The 10,664-nt window shown below is 41.5% G+C and overlaps 2 protein-coding genes across 5 annotated transcripts in view; one reads left to right on the top strand and one right to left on the bottom strand.

Moving 5' to 3' along the window:
- Positions 1 to 147: 147 nt before the first annotated feature.
- LOC136436335 (E3 ubiquitin ligase Rnf121-like) lies at positions 148 to 6,495 on the top strand. Its single transcript, XM_066430222.1, has 9 exons — positions 148 to 267; positions 920 to 963; positions 1,541 to 1,682; positions 2,235 to 2,389; positions 4,073 to 4,180; positions 4,648 to 4,768; positions 5,327 to 5,460; positions 5,790 to 5,891; positions 6,285 to 6,495. The coding sequence occupies exons 1-9, from the start codon at positions 160 to 162 to the stop codon at positions 6,403 to 6,405; spliced, it is 1,035 nt and encodes a 344-aa protein (XP_066286319.1). The 5' UTR covers positions 148 to 159; the 3' UTR covers positions 6,406 to 6,495.
- Positions 6,496 to 8,053: 1,558 nt separating this feature from the next.
- Positions 8,054 to 10,664, bottom strand: part of LOC136436332 (nuclear mitotic apparatus protein 1-like) — a 63,406-nt gene continuing 60,795 nt past the window's right edge. For 3 of the 4 annotated variants that reach the window (XM_066430212.1, XM_066430214.1, XM_066430213.1), the window contains one exon: positions 8,054 to 8,741. In XM_066430212.1, coding sequence (XP_066286309.1) covers positions 8,685 to 8,741 — 57 coding nt within the window. In that variant the 3' untranslated portion in view covers positions 8,054 to 8,684. Of the gene's footprint in view, positions 8,742 to 9,928; positions 9,992 to 10,664 lie in introns of all 4 variants that reach the window. The other variant, XM_066430209.1, reaches the window with a different exon arrangement.

Below are 10,664 nucleotides of genomic sequence, written 5' to 3'. Positions count from 1 at the left end.
TTGCATCTTCTACTTAATGAGTCGAGTAGGAAGGAATAGAAAAAAAGCCTAGATGTTTAAATGAATCTTAGGAAAATATGAATAATTAATCAGAAGACTAACGTTATAAGACTGAACAGAAATTTCCGATAAACCCCAAAATGTCACCCTTTTCTTGACATGATGGACCAGTCCAAGTCGCCAGGAGTCCTCGGTAGGTTATTGACCTCCAGTGACCTGTACAACTCATCAAAGATGGCGGACCCGGTGGCTGTGGACGGAGATCCGGTTAGTTTTCTTCCAATTTTCCTCAGTTTCGTCGCGAAATCGTCAAAATAGCACAGTGCAAACAGTGAAGGCATCTGTGTAGGCGCTGATTGTAGTAAAGTTGTGCTATATTGGGGTATAAGCCCTCTACAAATCCGATTTGCGTTGTGCATGTTTCAGTCATAGGTTACAACTAATTTTACTAAACACACCAGTGTAACATGACATTCATGAGGCTTGTTCCAAATCGTGTAACGTTAACCCAATGAGGTTGGTTAACTAGAGAGGTTCTGTCAAACCGCCTTGCCTAGGCGTATGTTGTGGCCTGTACAAAAATTACAGAACAGCCATCTGAACCAGCCTATTCATGGGAATTTATGTTCGCCAGCATAACATCAACAACTCTAGATTTTGACATGTGCTGCATTGTGCAAATTATTAACTAACCCTTCAAAAGTACCAAAGGGGAAAAGCCGTATTAATAAAACCTCCTTGTGTTGATACAACATAATATATCATGCCCGTGTTCTGAGATGCCTACAGGCTACAGGCTTATATCATCAGACTTTGGTCTCTCAGCCGGTTTGGAATAATTACTATAATTAAGAATTTGTATATTGATGAGATTGATGCATAATGATGTACCAAGATTATTTCTCCTGCATCTGTCCAGAAACTGGAGGATCTGTCCCACCTGTCTGAGGAGGAGAGATGGAGGTAAGGCCAGGTGTCTGTGTGGATATTTGTGTACAAGCGATCGCTGTTGTTGTTTACATTTTGTGTACTTGACGACTGGTAGGCAAAATGACAGACCAGATTATTAATTGATATTTAGATTAGCAGATCAAATTACTAATCAACATTAAAATAGATTTTTTGCCTTCCACCTGCTTTCTGCGTCATTGCGTTCCTACCCCTGTTAGAAGTGGCAAACCCTTTTACGTCCAAGTCATGGGTGCTATGCCTTGCTGCTTACATTTAAACAACCATTATGGTTGTTTCAATGTAAGCAGCAAGAGAACTGTAGTTTAAAGTGATTAATTTTAAGTCAAGTCTACATTTTAGCAGAAACGTGCATGTTGTAGCTTTAACAAGCTGCTACTAGTAGTATAGTCTGTAATGTATAGCACAAACTCCCGCTGTCCGGGGCTTTTATGACTCCTACTACGGGCTGACGGGTTACGGGAGGCCACTATACATGCGATTGAACCAGGCTACTATTAGTATTAATGCCTAAATACGGGGCTCAGCAGTATCAAGGATGATGATGATTGATCTGTCGCCTGTCCGTCAGGATCGAGCATCAGCGTCTCCACGAGAAGCACCGCGGGCACGAGGCGATGCACGCAGAGATGGTGCTGATCCTGATCGCCGTGCTGCTGGTGGCACAGATCCTGCTGGTGCAGTGGAAACAGAGACACGCAAGGTCTTATAACGTGAGTGGACCTTTGAGCAACCTTCTTAAGGCCAGACATCTCAGTACTAAGGTACAGTAGCTTGTGTAGTCCAGTGGTTAGTAACCCAGCCTCTGGACCCAAAAGTCCTGCTGGTGCAGTCTAAACAGAGACACGCTAGGTTTTACGACGTGAGTGCACCATTGAGCAGTAAGACATAAAGTTCTCAATCTCGATGGGTAACTTCCAAGTTTAGGGTACAAAACATGCATTACTGGGAGGGTGCAGTGGAAACAGAGACGCGCAAGGTCATACAACGTGAGTGGACCTACTCAAGGCAGACATGATGCTCTCAATCTCGATAAGTATCTTTCAAGAGCCTAGGTTAAGGATATTACTGGGAGAGTGCAGTGGAAATAGAGACACGCAAGATCCTACAACGTGAGTGCACCATCGTCAGGCCAGACATAGTGTTAGAGGGTGTGAAAAGTTGTATCTTGGGTGGATTTACGGAACATCATACTTTATATTATGCAGCTGTTGAATTGTTGCCTGATGTACCAGAGCACTAGCATGTTTCTGTTGTACTGCTAGGCTGTGACGTTGTTTGGCCTGTGGACCATCCCCCTGTACTTCACCCTGAAACTGCTGTGGTGGCGCTTCTTCTCTACCTGGGTCATCTTTTCTGCTGTCACCGGCTTCATCATCTACAAGGCCACCAGGAGACCCCTCTCCGGTAACACACCAAGGTGAGTTGTACCATTGTCTAATTCTATAAGTAATTGTATGGCATAATTGAAAAGCATGCTATTGAGAGTTTGCAGCATATTCATCAGAGCTCTAGCTTTAGTTTTTTTCTGTCACAATCATTGTTCATTTGTTTTATGTCATTCAGTTTTTTGACAGATTTTGGTGAAATTTTTGTCCATCCCAACAAGCAAATTTCCATCCCGGGATGGAGGGACGGGTCCTGGAGACAGCCCTGATATCGATAGAAAGCACTGGGAGGACCTTGCAAATGTCTGATCCAAATGGAGATACCTTAGAATCAGGAGAAGTTAGACTGATGCACAGTGCAGAAGAAAAGCTGATGCGCAGAAAAGAACTTTGCAACAGACCTGAGTCAGCCCACAGATGTGTTTTATGTGGCAGAGACTGCCATGCTCAAAAATGACTGTTTAGCCATAGTCAATGCTGTAGGGTTGATGTAAATTAAGATTTTACCATGGTCAATATTGACCTAAGGAGGCCATTTATATATATATTTTTGAGAATATGTAATGAAGAGAAACAAGAGTCCGTAGGACACAATTCTCCGTGAAGTATTTATAGTATGTACAAGTATTGACCCACACAAATTGCGTATCTGCTCAGTCCAAGTAGTGTTTTAGAGCAAGTAAATTTTCATTCAATACAGGAGTGGTCAACCTGCTGAAAAGTATGTTTTTACAGCATGGCACAGATGGGATCTAGAAATTCCGGGAAAAGTCACAAAGTTAGATCTAGATGGCCCCTTTTCAATTATCAACGAACCATTCAGCCTTACAACTAAGATGTATCAGAAATCACAAATATGCAGTAAATCCTCTTTCCACAATTTATTGCAGGCCGGCCTGATCTATAGCTATCAAGCTATCTGCAATAAAAAAGGCTAATATATATTATCGTAACATTTCACGAAGGTCAAAGGTCACCGGATCTAACCACCCGGAAGTGACACTGGCACGCGCACTTTTCTGAGAGATATTTCTCAACAATCTTTCATCCCCTGCGTAAACTTTTTACATTGTCACAGCCTCCGTATTATAAACTACAAGTGTGGTAAGTTTGAAGGTCCAGAGATTTGCCATTTTCACACTGTGCGTAAAAATGCATCGTCCGTCCCGTGCGCACATACTGTATGCGAGTTGCGAGGGACACGGCATACTTATACACAGACTGGAGGTCACTCTACACATGTTCGCAGCTAAAACTCACAATTCCCGTTGCCGCATTGGTATGTAACTTGGTATATCGTTTGTTAGGTTGCGTGTGGTGATGCACGTTGTCTATTTTTCAATGTAACAGTGACTATACGATCACAGCAAGTAAGGAAGATTTATACCCCGTATCTGCCTGAAGTATTCCAGTCATGCATAACGGATTATAACATGGTCCCTATGGAAGGGCAGTGGGACATAGCATTAATCATAGGGGTGCATTTACGATATTGGATTGACGTTTAAAGTAGTTGTGGTGTAACAAAGCTATTGTGCATCACCTCGCCGAACCAGGCAAACGATATGCCAAGTTACACACCAATGCGACAACGGGATCGTGAGTTATAGCTGCGAACGCGCAAACAAATGCATTCCCAATACTCCCAGAAGGAGGTCATCCTCCTTCCCGGAGTAATGATGGGTACTTATTAAAGTTGTATCTTTCCCCTGCAGACTGGTGTATAAATGGTTCTACCTCCTGTACAAAGTCAGCTATGGTCTGGGACTGCTGGGCTATTTTGCTGTCATGTTCACTTTTCTTGGTGTCAACCTCATCTTCATGTAAGTATGCCGTGTCCTTTATCTGTGTTTAGCTGTTTTCTTTTAAGGCCTAAAAGTTAAAAGGACAAAGTACAGGGCTCTAGCCAGTTGAAATTTCTTTCTGAAATCCCGGAAAGATTCTACAAAGAATCTTTTTTTTTCTGTCGTTTTGTACAAATTTCTGTCATCTTTTTCAAAGTTGTACATTTTGCCTACCACTGTAGGCTAAGAATCTTTTTTTTTTCTGTCGTTTTGTACAAATTTCTGTCATCTTTTTCAAATTTGTACATTTTTACATCTTTACTAACCGAGTTTTGTCTGCCAAAATGACAATATGGTCTTAAAATTTGTGTGAAATGATGGAATGACGGGTGGTTGCTAGAGCCCTGGTATACTAACTTTACTGAATGTGATTCCATTGAGTTTCAGCTTTTTGTATTACCACAAAGGTCATTTGTGTTGACTTTTTGTTGTTTCAATCTCTACAGGATCAAACCCGAAACTGCCATGGATTTTGGAGTGGTGACGATATTCTACGGACTGTACTACGGAGTTCTGGGGAGGGACTTTGCTGAAATCTGTGCCGACAAGATCGCTGCCACAATAGGGGTGAGTTTTTAATTCCTATCAAAGTCTCAAACAAAATCGGCCCCTGCAGTTTAAAAGAAGGCATTAGGGGGCCAGATCTATACCACTTACTTTCTACCACTAGAGCTATCTAGCACTCAAAAATCATAACCATCGCATGTCCAGAACTGGAAATTCAGCTGAAATACTAGAGAAAGCTCCCAGGAGTCCAGAATACCTTTTTTCATCTGATGGACATGGACAGGGTTCTCTTCATACACAGGTCTCTTCACTTTACGTCACATCCGAGAGGAAGTCCCTAACCAAAGAAGCTAGGGACTTAATTTCACCTGAGCCAAGGACACAACATAATAATGGTTTTTATTGGTCAGAAATCACCTGTGCAATGGCAGCCTTTCCAGTGCTGAATTGGTGCAGGGTTTTAGAATCACATAATACACATGGACAACAGATACATATTTGCTCCACACTTGCATTTCGTGGAACTGTCCCAAAGGTCTGGGCAGCTGCTAGGATTCAAACCCAGAACCTTAAGATTCTAAGTTAACAACCCTAACCTTGTAATATTCTTCCCCACAGTACTACTCCACCACTGGGATGCCCACTCGCCACCTGGAGCCAAACGTGTGTGCTGTGTGCGGACAGAAGATTATAATACATGAGGAGGAAGACGGCATCATTGAAAAGACATATAGATTAGGTTGTGACCATCTGTATCCTTTACTAACCTGTAACAGCTTAAAATGTCAATGAAGGTTAGACATCCAGGTAATAAGATACAAAATACAAAAGTTACTCAAGCAACTGGATAGGTTTTGTAAATGGTCAGACGTTTCAGTGACTGACACAAGATAGTGGATAATGAAAGAGGGTGGATGCTATCTGAAAAATCTGACCGTTTACAATATCTATCCAGTTGTTTGAGTAGCTTTTGTATGGTAAAACAGCTGAAATTTGCTCATTTACTTATTGTTACATTGCTCAAGATTTGCCTGATTATTTGTCTGCGTGAGGTTATAAGTCTCCTTAACTAATGTATCAGATTTCATGAATTCTGCATCCGAGGCTGGTGCATCGTGGGAAAGAAACAGACCTGTCCCTATTGCAAGGAAAAGGTGGACCTGAAGAGGATGTTCTGCAACCCGTATCCTTTCTACGTCTGCTTGTGATGCAAAGATGGAATCAGTAAAGACCAATCTCCAGAGCAGAGTTTGTCTCAGATGATGCATTTCTTGAGTTATTAGTTTGACTGGTTGAAGACGGAACCATTGAAATGACATATACTGATATAGGCTGATTTGCATACTCTCTAAGCAGAGGTTAGTGGTAACCTCTGTTTGGAGAGTAGTTTTGCACACAAGGTTTCAGGGTCGACTTGGGGCTGTGTGTGTGGAGCTTTGGGCTGCTTGAATGGAGTTTTCATACTAGAAAACGCTACTTGAGTGGCTTAGGGTTCACCTTGTACAGCCCTGAGTCGACTCCAAAACATGTGTAAATCAGGTCTGTATCCAGGTGTATTCCTTAACCATGCCGTCAGCTGGGAGCGTCCACATGTACTCTACGGGCAGCTGCTGGATTGGCTACGCTACCTGGTGGCCTGGCAGCCAGTCATCATAGGGATAGTGCAGGGAATCAACTTTGTGCTCGGTTTAGAATGATGCAGCTTTATTTAGCTACTAGTTAGAACGGAACAGAAATGCCAACTTGTCTCATGGTCTGGAGGCGATTAAAAATGTTTGTAAACTGAACTGGTCTTTCAAATCTTTGAAATCAAACCTGTTCCCACATGGCTCTGTGCCTTAGTAGCACATGAACTACCTGAGGTACTTCCGAAAATAATTTCATCAAGTTGGTAGAACATAGGATATTGGAGATTTCTTTTCACACAACCAGGAATCTGACCTGCTGACGTTTCGGTGCCCCTGAGACACCTTCCTCAGAGCTTCTGGCTGGAGTGCTTTTGCGGCAAGAACACAGTCTTAAACTTGGCTAAGTTTGTACCCCCTCCCCCCACGTATCCAGTTGATCAAGGAGGCCATCTGGATAAGGAAGTCAATACCAGTGATGAACCGGGGTACAAACTTAGTCATGGGATTGTGTTCTCAAAAGCACCACCTACAGCTTTTTATAAAGGCAAGAAGCAGTACTCCAGTCAGAAGCTCTGAGGAAGGTGTCTGAGAAAACGTCAGCAGGTGAGATGTACTGGTTGTTTAAAAAGAAATTTCCAATATCCTACCTGAGGCATTGTATTTAAATTCTTATTGTACTTGATGTTGCTTGTTCCGCCACAAAGGTTAGTCTGCTGTTCATGATAAAGGCTTTTCATTGAAGTCATAATAATCACAATTTGAATGTCCCCAGTTACCACGTTGGTGGGCAATTGGCGTAGTTTGCGTGTTTAACAGACATACATTGTTATCAAACACAGGGCAAATAATGTCATATGAAAAGCCTGGTATCCATCCCTACTGTAGTTACATGTATCTGGTTTCTAGTGGTCACCTCTGCAAATAAACCCGGCAGCTACAATAGGAATGGACAACAGGCTAGTACCTGGCTTATTCTGACCGCAGGAGTTGGCTTTACACAGTATTCAGAGTTTGTTTTTTATTTTAAAGAGTAGGGAAGGTTTGTAATAAATTCAGGCAAAATCCTTCTTCACTATGTATAATCAAAGTTTTTGTGTGGGAATTTTGTGCAATGACTAGTCTTCCAAACACTGTTTCAGGCCTGATAATTCACAGATTTTCTTAATATAATGTACAGGCACATTCACACTCGAGCGTATATTCCTGTCCGTATGAGTTGTGTATTGGCATTTTTGGGGTTTAGGTAAAATTTGCAGGGAAGAACTGTTTTTTTTGTTTGATTGGTCAAAGAAAACAACTTCTTCTCCGCAAACTTTACCTAATCCAAAAAAAATGGCAATACGCAACTCATACGGACTTCAATATACACACAAATGTGCACGGGCCCTTAGGCTTTATATGGCAGCAGCTGTGAAAACTCTTGTTCCTTACACCCACCCTTTCCACTAGAAATCTGATACAACTGCGGAGCAACCAAAGATTTCACAGGCTGCTTAACACAGATGAATATTTTTAGGTTTTGTGGTCTTTTGAATCAAACTTTCACATTGTCCATCATATTTCAATTATAAAAGCACAAATCCAATTTTGATTGCTCAATGATTGCCGTCTAGTGGAAAGGGTCGTGCACCTAGGCACTAAGACCTACTACACAACTCAGATGAAGACTACAACTATTTTTGGTGAACTTGAGAAAACAGACCAGCCAACTTGTCAGGACAGGAAGAATATTTATTTATCCCAACATGGAAGAAAATCACAACAAAAACACCTGCGAGGACATGGAATTTGTACAGTACAGACAAGCATGATATAGGGATGCAATCAACATACTACAGTAATAAATGCTTTATTTCAAATCAGTGTTGTTCAACATACACTTTTTTCAAAATTTCAGAACACAAATCCTTTATTAAATGTTCATAACTTCAAACCATGACACCAACATTTCTATCATTACTTCTAAGAGTAATCTTATGCTTAAAATAAAGGTAGGAAAATATCTAACTCTGGTACTGACAGGTTTCTTCTATCTTTGCTATAGCAATTAGTTAAGAACTGTGTAAAACATCCATGATAAGTTCTATACAAATGACACTTTAGTGTAAATCACAATATATATAATTTTTAGTGGAAAAACTGATCTGGTCTAGTCTAAAAATGTTTGGAGGAGACTGAATTTCACCAGGATGGTATACACACCCAAAATTTGTTCTAGATTTACGTGTTTAATCACCATCACTTAACTGTGTCCTCTACCCAAATTTCTATTGCACTGATTTTGTTAAAGTATCTACAGACTAACAGAGGAAGGCTGGTGGGAAAAGGCTGCATGCTGATTGTCTTCTCTACACCCCAGTTTGTGTGTTGTTCCTCGTTGCCAAGGGTTTGCGGCCTGCCTTTGCCTGAAGAGGAAACAATTCAACAAGGTTTAGAATGAGAGGGGGGATTACTTTCCTTATCTTGCTACATCTAGACAGACAGGTTACCAAGACCAAGCCCAATTACAATGGAATGATTTTTTGCCTAATCTCCAAGCAGATGTAAGGATACGGCTCATTTTCAATGTTTTATTCCTATTTTTGCAACGTTGCTTGTAGGAGGAGGCAAACGTCAGAAAAGAGAATCAGTGTTGCAAAAATGAGAACGAGCTGGATCCTTACTTCTGCTTGGAGATTAGCTTTACATGGAATTAAAGCAGCTGAAAAGATGGCTGTTAATGGAATGTTGATTGTATGGCCGTCAAACACCACAAGCGAGCAGCAGTCTAAGCAATGCTGTTTGTTAAAAGCATGGCAGGCTCTGAGGATGTGCACTTTTCACCTCCATTAAATTCCTTACGCCAGGAATCATGTCACGATGCAGAGGTATTCTCAATACCTAATGATTTGAATGCCATTCAGAGGAAAGTTGCTCAATAATGTGAACCTGAGCACTGGCCATGTGCAACTGTGTTGTACTGCCACACAGGATAGTTTATACTTGATTTTCTTGTCAACTATGCGCTGTACTGCCCAACATTTGCCATCTTGGGTGTTGAGTTACCCATGCATAGTTGACAAGAACATCATGTCTCAAGTACCCAACACAGCAATACTGTAGTTTCACATGGCAAGTGGTCTGGTACAGATTTTTTGCCAACTTTCTATCAAACGGCTTTGTCTGAATCCATCTTGATATTGAGAAGACCTCGGCAATGTGATTTCAAGGAGAGGGGAGTTTGATGGGGTGCTTTTCAGGCTGTGTACTCTCCTCCTACATTGCAAGCAAGTTAAGCAGCGCATGCAGCAGATTGTTATTAATGCAGCGATATAAGCCTAAAGTATGATCCGTTTTAAGTCTCATTAGATACATTGCCAGTTTTCATAAAGTGGGATGTACAACTCCAGTTCTCTTTATTTTCGCAAAATTATTTCTGACGTGTCTCCATTTTTGGAACACATAGTCCAAAATTAAATTCAATACAATTTGCAAGAACTGGACCACTTTTTGAAGCACAGACAAAAAATCAGTATATATGACCTTTGATTTGCAGTTAGATTAGAGCAGTCGCAGAAAGTACTATTGTTTTTTTTGAAAGTTAAATATGAACCTTGTCTGGTTTGGAGTTATTCATGTGGAGGAAGCTCTTTACATTGGCAATGCTCATTCTCCGCTGCAAGTGAAGAATAAGTGTGTTTTAGGGTGCTTACAATGAAGTGTAACAAGCTTCGCTGGCAATACAAACATGTATATTTACAGACAAATCCATTTCTATACAATTGGTTAAGATCAGTGTTCTCGCCAGCGCCTGTCCTCCCGTCATTTGACGGGTTTTTGTCTCTCATGACGGACAAAATTTTTGCCCAACCCGTCATTTTTAATGGACAAAAATAGGTGTGTAAAGATATTTAGACAGAGTTTAGAATTTTGCAAAAACTCCAGAGGATCACCGGAAAATCGCGACGAGGGGGATCTAGATCATTTCTAATGCCCGCCGGCGACAACCCCAGCCACACAAAGAGCGCCGTGGTGGATACTAGTATTTGGTGGCCGCCGAAAACTCGGCGTCATGCGCCGCCCTCCCCACAGTTTTGGCTGGTCGCATCGGGCTGACGTTTATTTCTGTTTTGTCCCTCTCGGTTCACCGTCAGTTATTGTTATCAAAGAAGCCTAAAAATTCAGAAATATTCCTATAGCTATCAGGCATTCTGTAATCTGTAAAACATTATTAAAGTTTCAAGCCGCGGCGGCTGAGTTGAATGCGCTTTCTACCCGTAAGAAATGGTAAACAGGCGTCAGTATTCTATTCCACCAATCACAGTGCGTCGTCTCCGTCGCGTCAAGAA

Source organism: Branchiostoma lanceolatum, chromosome 6 (assembly GCF_035083965.1).
Source record: "Branchiostoma lanceolatum isolate klBraLanc5 chromosome 6, klBraLanc5.hap2, whole genome shotgun sequence".
Classification (NCBI taxonomy): domain Eukaryota; kingdom Metazoa; phylum Chordata; class Leptocardii; order Amphioxiformes; family Branchiostomatidae; genus Branchiostoma; species Branchiostoma lanceolatum.
The sequence above is the reverse complement of the archived record's forward strand: the minus strand, read 5'-3'. Positions and strand labels throughout refer to the sequence as shown.

What these genes read in the sequence shown, in the direction of transcription:
- LOC136436335 (XM_066430222.1), top strand. Translation starts at nt 160, where the DNA reads ATGATGGACCAGTCCAAGTCGCCAGGAGTCCTCGGTAGGTTATTGACC. An exon ending in AGATCGCTGCCACAATAGGG is followed by an intron (nt 4,769 to 5,326) that starts GTGAGTTTTTAA and finishes TCTTCCCCACAG; the next exon opens with TACTACTCCACCACTGGGAT. An exon ending in AGATTAGGTTGTGACCATCT is followed by an intron (nt 5,461 to 5,789) that starts GTATCCTTTACT and finishes CTAATGTATCAG; the next exon opens with ATTTCATGAATTCTGCATCC.